The following is a 17,720-nucleotide window of genomic DNA, read 5'->3' as shown; positions in this document are numbered from 1 at the left end:
CGCAAATATACATACCTACACAGCTTTCCATGGTTTACCCCAGACGCTTTACATGCCTTGATTCAATCCACTAACAGCACGTCAACCCCGGTATACCACATCGCTCCAATTCACTCTATTCCTTGCCCTCCTTTCACTCTCCTGCATGTTCAGTCCCCGATCACACAAAATCTTTTTCACTCCATCTTTCCACCTCCAATTTGGTCTCCCTCTTCTCCTCGTTCCCTTCACCTCCGACACATATATCCTCTTGGTCAATCTTTCCTCACTCATTCCCTCCATGTGCCCGAACCATTTCAAAACACCCTCTTCTGCTCTCTCAACCACGCTCTTTTTATTTCCACACATCTCTCTTACCCTTACGTTACTTACTCGATCAAACCACCTCACACCACACATTGTCCTCAAACATCTCATTTCCAGCACATCCATCCTCCTGCGCACAACTCTATCCATAGCCCACGCCTCGCAACCATACAACATTGTTGGAACCACTATTCCTTCAAACATACCCATTTTTGCTTTCCGAGATAATGTTCTCGACTTCCACACATTCTTCAAGGCTCCCAGAATTTTCGCCCCCTCCCCTACCCTATGATTCACTTCCGCTTCCATGGTTCCATCCGCTGCCAGATCCACTCCCAGATATCTAAAACACTTCACTTCCTCCAGTTTTTCTCCATTCAAACTCACCTCCCAATTGACTTGACCCTCAACCCTACTGTACCTAATAACCTTGCTCTTATTCACATTTACTCTTAACTTTCTTCTTTCACACACTTTACCAAACTGTCACCAGCTTCTGCAGCTTCTCACATGAATCAGCCACCAGCGCTGTATCATCAGCGAACAACAACTGACTCACTTCCCAAGCTCTCTCATCCCCAACAGACTTCATACTTGCCCCTCTTTCCAAAGCTCTTGCATTCACCTCCCTAACCACCCCATCCATAAACAAATTAAACAACCATGGAGACATCACACACCCCTGCCGCAAACCTACATTCACTGAGAACCAATCACTTTCCTCTCTTCCTACACGCACACATGCCTTACATCCTCGATAAAAACTTTTCACTGCTTCTAACAACTTGCCTCCCACACCAAATATTCTTAATACCTTCCACAGAGCATCTCTATCAACTCTATCATATGCCTTCTCCAGATCCATAAATGCTATATACAAATCCATTTGCTTTTCTAAGTATTTCTCACATACATTCTTCAAAGCAAACACCTGATCCACACATCCGCTACCACTTCTGAAACCACACTGCTCTTCCCCAATCTGATGCTCTGTACATGCCTTCACCCTCTCAATCAATATCCTCCCATATAATTTACCAGGAATACTCAACAAACTTATACCTCTGTAATTTGAGCACTCACTCTTATCCCCTTTGCCTTTGTACAATGGCACTATGCACGCATTCCGCCAATCCTCAGGCACCTCACCATGAGTCATACATACATTAAATAACCTTACCAACCAGTCAACAATACAGTCACCCTCGTTTTTAATAAATTCCACTGCAATACCATCCAAACCTGCTGCCTTGCCGGCTTTCATCTTCCGCAAAGCTTTTACTACCTCTTCTCTGTTTACCAAATCATTTTCCCTAACCCTCTCACTTTGCACACCACCTCGACCAAAACACCGTATATCTGCCACTCTATCATCAAACACATTCAACAAACCTTCAAAATACTCACTCCATCTCCTTCTCACATCACCACTACTTGTTATCACCTCCCCATTTGCGCCCTTCACTGAAGTTCCCATTTGCTCCCTTGTCTTACGCAATCATCCTTATGACTCAGATGTATTTACTTATTAGTTACTACCTTTTTGTACATTCTTGGAGCTTCATCTTCTGAACTTTCTCTCCTGTCATACTACTTTTTTAAACTTTTGTCTTTTGTTTTTCCTCCTTGATATAAGGTTTACCTTGTTAAAGAACTTCTCATTGCGAAGGAGTATATCACACCCATTAGCTGCAGAAGCTTCTGAAAGGAGATCCTGGGAATACCAGAGTGGGGTCCTCGAGCAATTATGAATAAAGAAATGAACCTTCTTCCTCAGAAATTTTCTTTAACTAATCTGAGTAGCTTTCTGCTACTTCAATATCAGCACAGGAAACCTCTTCAGTCATGTGGATGTTATGGAAACTGTGATGCATCTTAAACCTCTCAAATCACCCATCACTTGTATCAGATGTCTGAGTTGTCTTGCCTCCTCACTCATCGAGTGATTATATGGTATCGTTGATAATTGACATATTCTCACAATTGCTTGACACTTCACATGGAGGATGAATACAGCACCAACTCAGATGATGTTTGTGACCTTAAGGATCACTTTGGAGATGGTGACCAAAGTTCAGAAGCAGCAGCAGAAGCAGATGTAAAAGGTGTATTATGTAAGACTGACAGGAGCTCCTGCTTTTATTCCATTTTGCTCCCAGTTTCATTGGGAAGACTAAATTATCTATTATTTTTTAGCAAAATTACAAATATGGTAGAGAAAAGGGAAAGAAATGGCACTCACTTTTTGGTTGGTCCCTGTTACATATCATCCCTGGCCTTTTCTATTTTTGCTAATTTCACAACATTCCTAGATATGGTCACAATGTTGTTATATATGGAAGCCATTAAATTCTTAGCTAACCTTTTCTGACATTCATATCAAAACAGATTTTTTTTTTACTGACAGGCTAAAGTTTTTGATTTCTACTTATTTCATCACATATCTCATTATTAGAAGTAACTTATTTTGCTCACAAACTTGAAATTCTAAAGAAATCGTATTTATTGTATGCAATTCTACATTGAGATCTTTTTCTTTTCTAGATGCAGTTCAATTTATCCATGACACCTGTTACTGAATTTTTTGATTCACTTGAACAAGGAGATGATGTTTTTTACATTAATGCTTCTGTAATAACCACTTCGGTCTTAGCTAATGCAGATGCAGCAACCAAGACATTCAAAATTCCTATTACAGTGGAGGGGACATTAGATCTGACAAAGTAAGTATGCTACTTAGTGATGACTTGGAAAGTTATTAATCTGTGTAAAAGAAAGAATGTGATAGTGAAGTGATAAAGTGCTGTAAATCTAAGTCTGAAAACCACCCAGCACATTAGTCACATTATCTCAGAATGGACAACAGTACAATGGTGTCCATTGAATTCTCAAAGTCTTTCAGAGTTGGATCTTAGACATTCAAAGTTGTATGCCATTTACACTTTGAGACTGGTGTAGTTGTGCTTGTTGATGGAAGTAGTTTAGGTTTTTTGTTGTCCTTACCCTCCACTTCACCAAAATAATAATCAGGGTCATCTTTGTCCTCATGTTTCTGTGTAGAATAGTTCAGTTTCTTCCTGAGCTGCTGTTCTCATCCTCTTGACTCCACATGTAATTGAATTAGGGAAGAGGAACACTTTTTTTTGATAAACACCAAGACATAGATGTTTTTTAGTTACTAATCTTTTGAAGGTGTTGGTATTTATTACTGTGTAAGAGGTTGTATGCTATAACTGAGTAACAAAGTCTTTGCAAAATTAGAATCACATATGTAGGATTTGAGTAATCATTAGGTAGCAAGGCCAAGTTTGTGCAGTACACTGATGAATTTCATACTTCTGCCCAACAGAGAGCCTTCATTTCCAGGCATCGTGTACTATAATAGTTCATCTTACTATGAAGTACCTTCTGAGGCCAAGGTAGAGGAAGAACTTGGGCCAGAAATTATCCACAAATACAAGATATTTAATGGGAATAAATTTTCTATTTACAAGACTCAGGTTACCATAATGTGGCCACTCAAGATTCAAGGTAAAATTCTTACTTTCTCAATTATATACAGAAATTCTGAAAAGCATATTAGTATAATGACTAAAGTGATACCGATTGACGGTTAAGTGCAATTTTGTAAGTGCAGAGCACTAAAGTAATATTGATACCAAACTTTCTCATGTCGCAAGACACATCTTGGCATACCTGGCTTTTACCAGATTTGCATTTCTTAGACATGTACAGCGTTTGTTTATATTATTCACAGTGTCCTGTATTTCAGTAACTCAGTTTATTGTACAGAATTGATTTTGATAATGCCTGAATATATTTCAGATATAATTAGGCAGGCAGGTTCTGTCTGTCTCTCCCTCCTGCAAACATACAGTTTCTCATTTCACAAATATCATATGATGACGTGTAACTCACATAACTTGTTCTTTGTAACTTAAGATTTTCATGCAGTGAGTGCTGTGTCTGTCTGTCTGTCTGTCTGGGATAAACCTTGGAAAGTTTTGTGGGGCCTGGATGTGGAAACAGAGCTGTGGTTTCGGTGCATTTTACATGATAGCTAGAGTGTGAATGAATGTGGCCTTTGTTGTCTTTTCCTAGCACTACCTCATGCACATGCGGGGGGAGGAGGTTGTTATTTCATGTGTGGCGAGGTGGCGATGGGAATGAATAAAGGTAGACAGTATGAATTATGTACATGTGCATATATGTATATGTCTGTGTGTGTATATATATGTATACATTGAGATGTATAGGTATGTATATTTGTGTGTGTGGACGTATATGTATATACATGTGTATGTGGATGGGTTGGGCCATTCTTTCGTCTGTTTCCTTGCGCTACCTCGCTAACGCGGGAGACACACTTTACCGATTTCAGTCACCAGCTTCTGCAGTTTCTCACCCGAATCAGCCACCAGCTCTGTATCATCAGCGAACAACAACTGACTCACTTCCCAAGCTCTCTCGTCTACAACAGACTGCATACTTGCTGCTTTTTCCAAAACTCTTGCATTCACCTCCCTAACAACCCCATCCACAAACAAATTGAAAAACCTTGGGGACGTCATGCACCCCTGCCGCAAACCAACATTCCCTGAGAACCAATCACTTTCCTCTTGTCCTACACGTACACATGCCTTACATCCTTGATAAAAACTTTTCACTGCTTCTAACAAGTTGCCTCCCACACCATATATTCTTAATACCTTCCACAGAGCATCTCTATCAACTCTATCATATGCCTTCTCCTGATCCATAAATGCTACATACAAATCCATTTGCTTTTCTAAGTTTTTTTTTTTTTTTTTTTTTTTTTTCAAACTATTCGCCATTTCCCGCGTTAGCGAGGTAGCGTTAAGAACAGAGGACTGGGCCTTTTTTGGAATATCCTCACCTGGCCCCCTCTGTTCCTTCTTTTGGAAAATTAAAAAAAAAAAACGAGAGGGGAGGATTTCCAGCCCCCCGCTCCCTCCCCTTTTAGTCGCCTTCTACGACACGCAGGGAATACGTGAGAAGTATTCTTAATCCCCTATCCCCAGGGATATATATATATATATATATATATATATATATATATATATATATATATATATGTATGGTTGTATGATTGCGAGGCGCGGGAGGGTGGATGTGCTGGAAATGAGATGTTTGAGGACAATATATGGCGTGAGGTGGTTTGGTCGAGTAAGTAATGTAAGGGTAAGAGAGATGTGTGGAAATAACAAGAGCGTGGTTGAGAGAGCAGAAGAGGGTGTTTTGAAATGGTTTGGGCACATGGAGAGAATGAGTGAGGAAAGATTGACCAAGAGGATATATGTGTCGGAGGTGAAGGGAACGAGGAGAAGTGGGAGACCAAATTGGAGGTGGAAAGATGGAGTGAAAAAGATTTTGAGTGATCAGGGCCTGAACATACAGGAGGGTGAAAGGCGGGCAAGGAATAGAGTGAATTGGATAGATGTGGTATACCGAGGTTGACGTGCTGTCAGTGGATAGAATCAGGGCATGTGAAGCGTCTGGGGTAAACCATGGAAAGTTCTGTGGGGCCTGGATGTGGAAAGGGAGCTGTGGTTTCGGGCATGGATTTGTATGTAGCATTTATGGATCTGGAGAAGGCATATGATAGAGTTGATAGAGATGCTCTGTGGAAGGTATTAAGAACATATGGTGTGGGAGGTAACTTGTTAGAAGCATTGAAAAGTTTTTATCAAGAATGTATATATATATATGTATATAGAAGGGGGTGGGGAACATGGACCTGGAAGCCTACCTCTCTCATATTTCAATTTCTAAATGTTGGATCAAATTGTCCTCTTTCCTTTTATTTTATTTTATTTATTGATTTATGTTTACACTAGGAACCCGTCTGATAAGATCTTGGTGTTACTCCATGACCCCTTCTCTAAGGACCCTTACTTCTGCAAGGTGTGCTACACTCAGCCTTAGAGGCAAGATGAACTCCCTTGAAGTGAGAAGTTCTGTGATTCAATTGTACTCAGTTTCATCAACTGACAGTGATGCAGCCTTGCCAAAGGTGACTTTTCACCCATGGTGTAACTCCAAGCAGGCAGAATCTAGTTGTGCCCTAGAAGTGTAAACACTAATATTGTAAAAGCCATTTCTTTTATTCTAATAGATAACTGCATCTTTTGAAATGCAGTACATTGTTGGGGTTAATATTTTAGCCATGATTTTCTTGTCAGGTAAATACCTCTTCTACCTGCTGAATGATCCCGATTTTGAAAACATCATATCTAACTGTGTCTCTTTGAATGGAAAAGTTAACCCTTACAACTTGAAAAAGAATGTATCTATCCCAAGTAATCAAAGGGAGGTCTTCTCAGGGCTTGCTGAAGGAAAGATGAAAGCGACATATGACAGGTTAGTGTCTGTAAGATGGTATTTGTTCTTGTAAAATAATTTTGAATCAATGCAAATTTAATTGTTAGTTCTGTTAATCTTCACCAGTTCGCAAAAGAAATTTGTATTTTTTCTTCAGGGGCAATCTGTCTTCTGTTGAGATATATTTGCTTACCATGACTTAGATAAAATTTCGACAAATCTTACTTCTGTGGATTGAATTGATAAAATTTCAACAAATCTTACTTCCATGGAGTGAATTGACCTTGTCTGCTGTAGTTCTCATCAAAGATATCTCATGATGTTAAATTGTGATCCACTTAGATTCAGACACCTAACTTGGAATTACATAAGGATTAATTATGATCACTGTAAGGATTCATTAATGAGATTCCAGATAAGGTTACACGCCCCCCATCCTAGTACCCCAAGAACTGAAACATGATCATCACCTGCCCTGATCCTTGTAACCTGATAGCAGAAGGCCCTGCAGTTCCCTTAGGCCATCCAAAGCTTAGGTAGAGAGCATCATAACCCTTGTATATGTGGTCATATGATCGTGACAGTTTTTTTAAGAACTAATTCGAAAGCATTTTCTCATGTTTAAAAACTTAAAGACTGTGACAGTGTCTTTGATGAACAGTGCAACATACATTAGTGTGTTCAGTACGACAGACATTAGTGTATTTAGCATGAAAATTGAAATTTACTAGTTTTCATATTATGCATTTGTGATTTTTGAAGGTTTAGTGGTATATGTATGTTGCCTTTTTATATCATTGTCCCCCACCTGCAGAAATTTCAGTGATCACTCTTCTTGATCGGTAAAGAAATGGATGTAGAGAGATGACATAAAGACTGTATTCTTCTAAGACTGATATCATGAAAATATTTTGTTTACTTAATGTATCATTCACTGTCATCATGTGTTTCTGTCAGGAGTACCCGAGACTCAGGTTTGATGGGAATGATAGAGTATACGGAGCTTGATTGCAATTTTGAGGAAATTTCAGCAGGTGGAGAGTTGTTCATCACACTGAGATCACGCTTAGTACAGAGGACAATAACAGAGGTAGGCCAATCAAGATATTTACATTTACTTATAATTTTAAAGGTTATTTCCTTCAAATATCATGATTCTTCTCAATGAAACAGGCTCAGATATCTGTCTTATCTTTCTATCTGTCTATCTTTTTTTGTCATACATATTTGCCATTTCCTGCATTAGCGAGGTAGTGCTCGAAACAGAGGACTGAGCCTTAGAGGGAATATCCTCACTTGGCCCTATACTCTGGGGTAAACCATGGAAAGGTCTGTGGGGCCAGGATGTGGATAGGGAGCTGTGATTTCGGTGCATTACACATGACAGCTAGAGACAGAGAGTGAACGAATGTTGCCTTTTTTTGTCTGTTTTCCTGGTGCTACCTCGCTGGAGCAGGGGGTAGCGATGCTGTTTCATGTGGGGTAAGATTGCGCAGGGAATGGATAGAGGCAAGTAAATATGAATATGTACATGTGCATATATATATATATATATATGACTGAGTTTGGTAAAGTGTGTGAAAGAAGAAAGTTAAGAGTAAATGTGAATAAGAGCAAGGTTATTAGGTACAGTAGGGTTGAGGGTCAAGTCAATTGGGAGGTGAGTTTGAATGGAGAAAAACTGGAGGAAGTGAAGTGTTTTAGATATCTGGGAGTGGATCTGGCAGCGGATGGAACCATGGAAGCGGAAGTGGATCATAGGGTGGGGGAGGGGGCGAAAATTCTGGGAGCCTTGAAGAATGTGTGGAAGTCGAGAACATTATCTCGGAAAGCAAAAATGGGTATGTTTGAAGGAATAGTGGTTCCAACAATGTTGTATGGTTGCGAGGCGTGGGCTATGGATAGAGTTGTGCGCAGGAGGATGGATGTGCTGGAAATGAGATGTTTGAGGACAATGTGTGGTGTGAGGTGGTTTGATCGAGTAAGTAACGTAAGGGTAAGAGAGATGTGTGGAAATAAGAAGAGCGTGGTTGAGAGAGCAGAAGAGGGTGTTTTGAAATGGTTTGGGCACATGGAGAGAATGAGTGAGGAAAGATTGACCAAGAGGATATATGTGTCAGAGGTTGAGGGAACGAGGAGAAGAGGGAGACCAAATTGGAGGTTGAAAGATGGAGTGAAAAAGATTTTGTGTGATCGGGGCCTGAACATGCAGGAGGGTGAAAGGAGGGCAAGGAATAGAGTGAATTGGAGCGATGTGGTATACCGGGGTTAACGTGCTGTCAGTGGATTGAATCAAGGCATGTGAAGCGTCTGGGGTAAACCATGGAAAGCTGTGTAGGTATGTATATTTGCGTGTGTGGACGTATGTATATACATGTGTATGGGGGTGGGTTGGGCCATTTCTTTTGTCTGTTTCCTTGCGCTACCTCGCAAACACGGGAGACAGCGACAAAGCAAAAAAAAAAAAAAAAAAAATATATATATATATATATATATATATATATATATATATATATATATATATATATATATATATATATGTACATGTGCATATATATATATATATATATATATATATATATATATATATATATATATATATATATATATATATATATATATATTTTTTTTTTCATACTATTCGCCATTTCCCGCGATAGCGAGGTAGCGTTAAGAACAGAGGACTGGGCCTTTGAAGGAATATTCTCACCTGACCCACTTCTCTGTTACTTCTTTTGGAAAAAAAAAAAAAAAAGAAAAATGAGAGGGGAGGATTTCCAGCCCCCCGCTCCCTTCCCTTTTAGTCGCCTTCTACGACACGCAGGGAATACGTGGGAAGTATTCTTTCTCCCCTATCCCAAGAGATAATATATATATATATATATATATATATATATATATATATATATATATTTTTTTTTTTTTATTATACTTTGTCGCTGTCTCCCGCGTTTGCGAGGTAGCGCAAGGAAACAGACGAAAGAAATGGCCCTACCCCCCCCCCATACACATGTATATACATACGTCCACACACGCAAATATACATAACTACACAGCTTTCCATGGTTTACCCCAGACGCTTCACATGCCCTGCTTCAATCCACTGACAGCACGTCAACCCCGGTATACCACATCGCTCCAATTCACTCTATTCCTTGCCCTCCTTTCACCCTCCTGCATGTTCAGGCCCCGATCACACAAAATCTTTTTCACTCCATCTTTCCACCTCCAATTTGGTCTCCCTCTTCTCATTGTTCCCTCCACCTCCGACACATATATCCTCTTGGTCAATCTTTCCTCACTCATCCTCTCCATGTGCCCAAACCACTTCAAAACACCCTCTTCTGCTCTCTCAACCACGCTCTTTTTATTTCCACACATCTCTCTTACCCTTACGTTACTCACTCGATCAAACCACCTCACACCACACATTGTCCTCAAACATCTCATTTCCAGCACATCCATCCTTCTGCGCACAACTCTATCCATAGCCCACGCCTCGCAACCATACAACATTGTTGGAACCACTATTCCTTCAAACATACCCATTTTTGCTTTCCGAGATAATGTTCTCGACTTCCACACATTCTTCAAGGCCCCCAGGATTTTCGCCCCCTCCCCCACCCTATGATCCACTTCCGCTTCCATGGTTCCATCCGCTGCCAGATCCACTCCCAGATATCTAAAACACTTCACTTCCTCCAGTTTTTCTCCATTCAAACTCACCTCCCAATTGACTTGACCCTCAACCCTACTGTACCTAATAACCTTGCTCTTATTCACATTTACTCTTAACTTTCTTCTTCCACACACTTTTCCAAACTCAGTCACCAGCTTCTGCAGTTTCTCACATGAATCAGATATATATATATATATATATATATATATATATATATATATATGTATCTGTGTATGTGTATGTATATGTATGTTTATGTTGATGTATGTGTATGTATATAGCAAGTATATCGACATTTATGTGTATATATGTGTGTATGAGTGGATGGACCATTCCTCATCTGTTTCCTGGTGCTACCTTGCTGACACAGGAAACAGCGATTATGTATTATATATATATATATATATATATATATATATATATATTTTTTTTTTTTTTTATTTTGCTTTGTCACTGTCTCCCGCGTTAGTGAGGTAGCGCAAGGAAACAGACGAAAGAATGGCCCAACCCACCCACATACACATGTATATACATACATGTCCACACACAGCACATACACATACCTATACATCTCAATGTATATATATATACACACGCAGACATAAACATATATACCCATGTACATAATTCATACTGTCTGCCTTTATTCATTCCCATCGCCACCCCGCCACACATGGAATAACAACACCCTCCCCCCCCTCATGTGTGCGAGGTAGCGCTAGGAAGAGACAACAAAGGCCCCATTCGTTCACACTCAGTCTCTAGCTGTCATGTAATAATGCACCGAAACCACAGCTCCCTTTCTACATCCAGGCCCCACAGAACTTTCCATGGTTTACCCCAGATGCTTCACATGCCCTGGTTCAATCCATTAACAGCACGTCGTCCCCGGTATACCACAGCATTCCAATTCACTTTATTCCTTGCACGCCTTTCACCCTCCTGCATGTTCAGGCCCCGATCACTCAAAATCTTTTTCACTCCATCTTTCCACCTCCAATTTGGTCTCCCACGTCTCCTCATTCCCTCCACCTCTGACACATATATCCTCTTGGTCAATCTTTCCTCAGTCATTTTCTCCATGTGACCAAACCATTTCAACACACCCTCTTCTACTCTCTCAACCACACTCTTTTTATTACCACACATCTCTCTTACCCTATTATTACTTACTCAATCAAACCACCTCACACCACATATTGTCCTCAAACATCTCATTTCCAGGCACTTTACCATGATCCATACATACATTGAATATCCTTACCAACCAATCAACAACACAGTCACCCCCATTTATAATATATTCTATTGCAGTACTATCCAAACCTGCTGCCTTGCCGGATTTCACCTTCTGCAAAGCTTTCACTACCTCTTCTCTCTTAACCAAACCATTCTCCCTGACCCTCTCACTTTGCACACCACCCCAACCAAAGCACTCTATATCTGCCTCTCTATCATCAAACACATTCGACAGACCTTCAAAATACTCACTCCATCTCCTTCTTCCTCTTCACATCTACATTATATTTGAAATAGTTTGTGTCAAGCATTCTGAGATACAGTGTAATATTTGAACAGTGATATTACCTGATGTTTCTTTGTTTCTTTCATTACTGCCATGTTTCCCCTTTCTTTAATTCTCAACTTGTTATGAAGCAAAAAAGACAGCGTTTCTTACCAGCAGATTCTTTCAGCTAATATCTGAGAACAATTGATAGGTTTCTGGCAGTAAGAGTTTTATATTTGCTCATTGTCAATAGTGTTTAGAGGTGCTTGTGAATATAGTATCCTGCTTTAGACATTGGAAAAAATGCACTTTTTTTCAAGTAGGCTTGAATACTAGGCATATCACAGATAACAATTATCATACTCTCTTGCAACCCCACTTCTGCTCTCCCACAGTTAGGGATGGGAAGTGATCTGCGGAATGTATCATCATGGGCACAGTTGCAGGTGTTGCAGATGCCTCTTGGTGCTGATCCTCCAGCTTCCTCGCACACCTCTTTCATCACCACTGAGATATCTTACCAAAATGAATCTCCAGAATGGGTTGTATGTGAAGAAAACTGTTTTTGCTTGTCAGAGGGTATTTCCTAGGGCAACAGTATAGTTTATTATTGTACTGTTATTACAGCCATTACTATCAATCCCATATTAGGTATGATGGTAGTCATAGCCATAAGAAGCCGTCACTGTTGTTCTGTGTATCACAGTTCTTGCACCATATTCTATACTGCATATATTTTGTGTATCTGATTGCTTGCCATGACATTATCAACACACTTCTTTGATCTTCAGGTTCCCTGGTGGGTTTACCTTGTATCAGTACTTGGTGGCTTACTTGTGCTGGTTATAATCATTCTTATAATGTGGAAGGTAAGATCACACTTAGGGTGTTATGTTTGAAGGCTTGAAAGCAGTTCTTGAGATTGTATTGCTTGAGATTGTTTGTTTATGTCTCTATTGATATTTTGAAAGAAAAATTCTTTTTGTTAAGCTAAGTAATGAAGTAGCACAGAAATAGAATAAATAAATTCTTTATACTGGTACCATTATAGCAGATAGTAGGTAAAGACAAAATTGGATAGTATCATGAAAGTTACATTTCAGAGACTGATGTTCAGCAATATTCATGGCTTACTGTGTTTTAAACAAGTATCATCTTGTGGAAAATGTTTGAAAAATGAATGTTACACCAATATATATATGTTTTTATATGGAGATTGATAAACAGATAAATAGCAAGACTTAGATAGTTCTTTAGTATCAAAGATAGAATGACAATTTGAACTATTTTTAGTATATGTTGGATCATTAGTCTTAGTTTTATCATAAGGTAGATACCAACAGAAAATATATTAGAAATTGAAGATCATTCTTTCTCGTGAAAATGCTGATGCCAATATTGACTCTCAGTCCATAAGAACATGCCTAACTTTTGTGACAGACTTAGAATTAGAATTAGGAAGTATACACAGCCATTGAATGATTATATATTTAGATGAGCAATTACTTGCACTGAAAGCAAAAAAGTGGCACTCGATTTATAGAGTTGTGTAGTCTCTTGCCATAGTCACCCTTTGAGGGAGTTCCCAAAGGGAACAGGCATCGGAAATATAGATAGCTAGATAGATTACTTGCAACTTAATGATATGAAAGTCTTCTTAGCCTTGCACACATGCATTGCTTGTGCCAAGAAGTTATTGGGTTAGTGGTAATGGTGTCATATCCATATATCCACAATTAAACTTATTTAATATGCCATATTTGTCTTTTAGACAGACAGACAGATATTAGCATGAGAAAGGAAATGGTTTTTAAATGGAGGGAAAATGAAGTGGTAATCTCTGCAGTACCACAAAGATTGGAGGGAAAATGAAGTGGTAATCTCTGCAGTACCACAAAGATTGAAGAAAGTATGACTGTGATGTTAAGAAAAGGTTTGGGACTAAGCATAGTCCTACAATCTGTTACTCAAGGGTATGAAATCTAGTTGTAAAATAGATCAGATATCTGTAGGATTCATGGTGCTGAAATTAGCATTAGAGGGTTGCTTGTAGTGTTAGCAGATGGGATGGAGAAAATAATGCTGAAGTGTATAGATTTTGATATTTCAAGCACATATCCAGGAGTTGGTCAAGGGTGATATTGAATTATGTACTTGCTAATGTAATGAGGAAAAGCTCGAAACAAGATTGGTATATAAGAAAACATTTCAGATAGAATTTAGCCTTTTTTTGAGTTATTTGGATATTGAGCTAGAGACTGAGAGTGAACGAATGTGGCCTTTGCTGTCTTTTCCTATTACTATCTCACGCACATGGGGGGGAGGGGGTTGTTATTTCATGTGTGGCGGGGTGGCGATGGGAATGAATAAGGCAGACAGTGTGAATTATGTACATGTGTATATATGTATATGTCTGTGTGTGTATATATATATGTATACGTTTAGATGTATAAGTCTGTATATTTGCGTGTGTGGACGTGTATGTATATACATGTGTATGTGGGTGGGTTGGGCCATTCTTTTGTCTGTTTCCTTGTGCTACCTCGCTAACGCGGGAGACTGCAACAAAGCAAAATAATGATAATAGATTTTTATGAGATTGAAACATTTATTGTGCAGAAGGAAGTTTATTATGAGACCATTGACTATTTTTCAATGAAAATGTTTTTGATATTTGTTAATATAAAACATCTGATAGCAAAAATTGAGGGAGTTTCTTTGAATGAAGCAAGTTCAAATGCTTTTGCAGACAGAAAATTTCACCATTATAAACTTGTGTCTGTGTTTTAGGAAGGTGGAGAAACTGACATGTTTGTTTTGTTGGTTACTTATGTAAATCAGTAAAACAGTTGAATTGACATACATAAGAATTTATTTTACCCATTGAAAAGGGTTAGAATAATAGACATGAATATGAGTTTAGTTTTCCTTTGGAGGGATCAAGAAGGTTAGAGTAATTGTAAGACTGTACCAATCATCATTACTGTGAAGCAAGTTTATTGTATACTGTATAACTAAAGATGGGGGGTCACCTTTGCACCTTGCCCCTCTCCATATGCCTTTTGATGTAGTGTCACAAGATAGAATAAGCATAATACCTTAAAATGGTTTTATACAGTTTCTGGAGAGGATGCACAATGATAGGTTGGTTAATAAAACATATGGGAGTGAGGTAAAAGGAACTGACATGAGGGGAAGATACATGGGAGTGAGATAAAAGGGTAAAAGTAAGTGGAGGAAGGGGGAGACAGCTGACATCCTAGGAAATGAAAGGGAGGGACTGTATCAGGGAGAGGACTTGGGAAGATGGAAAGGAGATGGAGCATGCTATGGAGATGTAGATGTATTTGGATAGATGAGCGTAGAACTTTTCTGCGGTGGCTGTTCCTCAAGGGGAAATGAGGCGTCAGATATATAGATAGATAGATAATTAGATTAATGATCTTTATTACTCATTGGCTGTAAATGCTTTCAGTTGACAAGTATCTCTCACAAATATAATAAGGCAAGTATACATAAAAATCTTGCATGAAAATTTTTCTCATTCTTCAGGGTAGGATCTTTATCATTTCACCCTAATGTGAATAAGTGTAAAAGATGGGTGGAAGTTGGGACATTTTATCACGTAATTCAGTATTGTTGATATGGACCCAAATTTCACAGTTTTAATATACTGTGTATCTGTTTTGTATACATTCATGACAACTGTTAACTGGTGTCTTAAAAGATATGTTTTTATCTTATATGTAAATCTTTATAATGTACCCTGAATTCAATATTCAAATCAACATATTCATTACACATGAAGTCCTCCTTTCCACATTGTGATATTGTCTTAACTAGATTGTCATTCTTGATTGTGGTGAGAAATGAGAATAATCATAAAATCTTTATTTAGTTGTAAAATGCTTACTAAGTGAAATGCCAAGTCTGCAGTAACAGTGTCATCTCCTTCACAGTGTGGGTTCTTCAAACGTAAACGGGTGGAGAAACCTGATAGCATGGTAAGTTCAAGAAGAATGGCATTCTTTCTTTGATCACAGTTTTCTTTTCTCTGCAGGCGAGATTTATCTCCTCCAAATCTAAAGGATATTATTATTTTTCTGTACCATATATGTGTTTTTTGCTTTTAGAAGAAAGTGGTATATGTAGACTTTTCCCCAAAATTTAGGTGATAAGAGACTTAATGCAAAGATGTAGAGGAAACAGCAAGGCTGTGTTTTAAAGATATGAAAGAGGGAAGAATGAGTATAGAAGAATAAGAGTATGAAAGGTATAGTAGAGGACATTTGAAATAACAGTATTGTCAAGGCATATTCCTAATTTTTCATTATTTCATCAGGAATAGATTATCAGTAAAATAGCACATATATGAAAGCAATCAGAGGGAAAGCTTATTGAAAGGGGAAAGCTTATGTGAGGAGATGAATGATGAATTTAAGTGTAAATTTAAAGACATGCATTGCTGAGCCAGGGTACTAGATAATTAATACATAGATTGTTTTCGTTATTTGCATATAGGATTTGAATTAAATAATGCTGACATTGAATGGAAGAAATATAGGAGAAAGCACTGAAATACCCAGACAAGACATAAGCTCATTTGAGATGTATGGCCTGTTGGTGTTTTATCTTATGCAATAATTGTGCCAAAACACAAGACAGGCCATATGAGATATTTCTCAGGTACTTGCTTAAAGAGTGAACAACACTAAGGGAGTAAAAGAAAGCAATAATTGTGCCGATAATTAAAAAGAAAAAGAAAAATTGCATTAAATTGCTGACCATTGTCACTGATAGATGCACCAAATTATAGGTCAGTGTAACTGAGAGTCTATAAAGTTCTAGGAAAGAAGATAAGGAAGCAAGTAAATGAATTTATATGAAGGAAAACAAATGTAAGAGGTGGAAAACATAAATCCAGCAAAAAATTCTCCTGTTTGGAATCAGTGGTCTTTGATGATAAAGTCAGTGGTAACATTGTTAAAGTGTTAGATAGGGTTGCTTGTGTGTATTTGGACTGACGGAAGAAATTTAACACTGTCCATCACAGAAAAATGTTGAGAAAATAGATATAGGTAGACCAGTAGATATATATGTAGATAGATTTTGAGGTTGATGAAACAAAACTACCCTAATGGAAAGGCACAACAGGCACATTTAAGAGGTACCTTTTCAGACTGGATAAAATCAATAAGTATTGTTCTGCAAGGACAATTGTCCTTTCTAATCTCAGGAAGTGCCTGCAAAAAGAACTGAAATCATACCTAAGGATGCTTGCAGATAATGTTAAAATTAAAAGAATGAAGAAATATCCAGAATTTTGAGTTTAGATGTCAATACACTCCCTGCCGTTGATTCATTTGAACTCTTACCATAGAGTTCATGAGTGCAGTAATTGTTCTTGGATTTTGAAATGGCAGTTTTTTTTTGTTTTTTTTTGTTTATGTCGCTGTCTCCCGCGTTTGTGAGGTAGCGCAAGGAAACAGACGAAAGAAATGGCCCAACCCACCCCCATACATATGTATATACATACGTCCACACACGCAAATATACATATCTACACAGCTTTCCATGGTTTACCCCAGACGCTTCACATGCCCTAATTCAATCCATTGACAGCACGTCAACCCTGGTATACCACATCGATCCAATTCACTCTATTCCTTGCCCTCCTTTCCCCCTCCTGCATGTTCAGGCCCCGATCACACAAAATCTTTCTCTCCATCTTTCCACCTCCAATTTGGTCTCCCACTTCTCCTTGTTCCCTCCACCTCCGACACATATATCCTCATGGTCAATCTTTCCTCACTCATTCTCTCCATGTGCCCAATTTCAAAACACCCTCTTCTGCTCTCTCAACTACGCTCTTTTTATTTCCACACA

The 17,720-nt window shown here is 38.6% G+C and overlaps 1 protein-coding gene across 3 annotated transcripts in view; it reads left to right on the top strand.

Moving 5' to 3' along the window:
• Nucleotides 1–17,720, top strand: part of LOC139756914 (integrin alpha-8-like) — an 89,125-nt gene that overhangs the window by 59,604 nt on the left and 11,801 nt on the right. For all 3 annotated transcript variants that reach the window (XM_071676832.1, XM_071676834.1, XM_071676833.1), the window contains 7 exons: nucleotides 2,851–3,029; nucleotides 3,656–3,837; nucleotides 6,510–6,687; nucleotides 7,606–7,738; nucleotides 12,230–12,379; nucleotides 12,626–12,703; nucleotides 15,794–15,838. In XM_071676832.1, coding sequence (XP_071532933.1) covers nucleotides 2,851–3,029; nucleotides 3,656–3,837; nucleotides 6,510–6,687; nucleotides 7,606–7,738; nucleotides 12,230–12,379; nucleotides 12,626–12,703; nucleotides 15,794–15,838 — 945 coding nt within the window. The remainder of the gene's footprint in view (nucleotides 1–2,850; nucleotides 3,030–3,655; nucleotides 3,838–6,509; nucleotides 6,688–7,605; nucleotides 7,739–12,229; nucleotides 12,380–12,625; nucleotides 12,704–15,793; nucleotides 15,839–17,720) is intronic.

This window comes from Panulirus ornatus, chromosome 23, assembly GCF_036320965.1.
Source record: "Panulirus ornatus isolate Po-2019 chromosome 23, ASM3632096v1, whole genome shotgun sequence".
Taxonomy (NCBI): Eukaryota; Metazoa; Arthropoda; class Malacostraca; order Decapoda; family Palinuridae; genus Panulirus; species Panulirus ornatus.
This window is presented reverse-complemented; position numbering and strand designations above follow the sequence as displayed.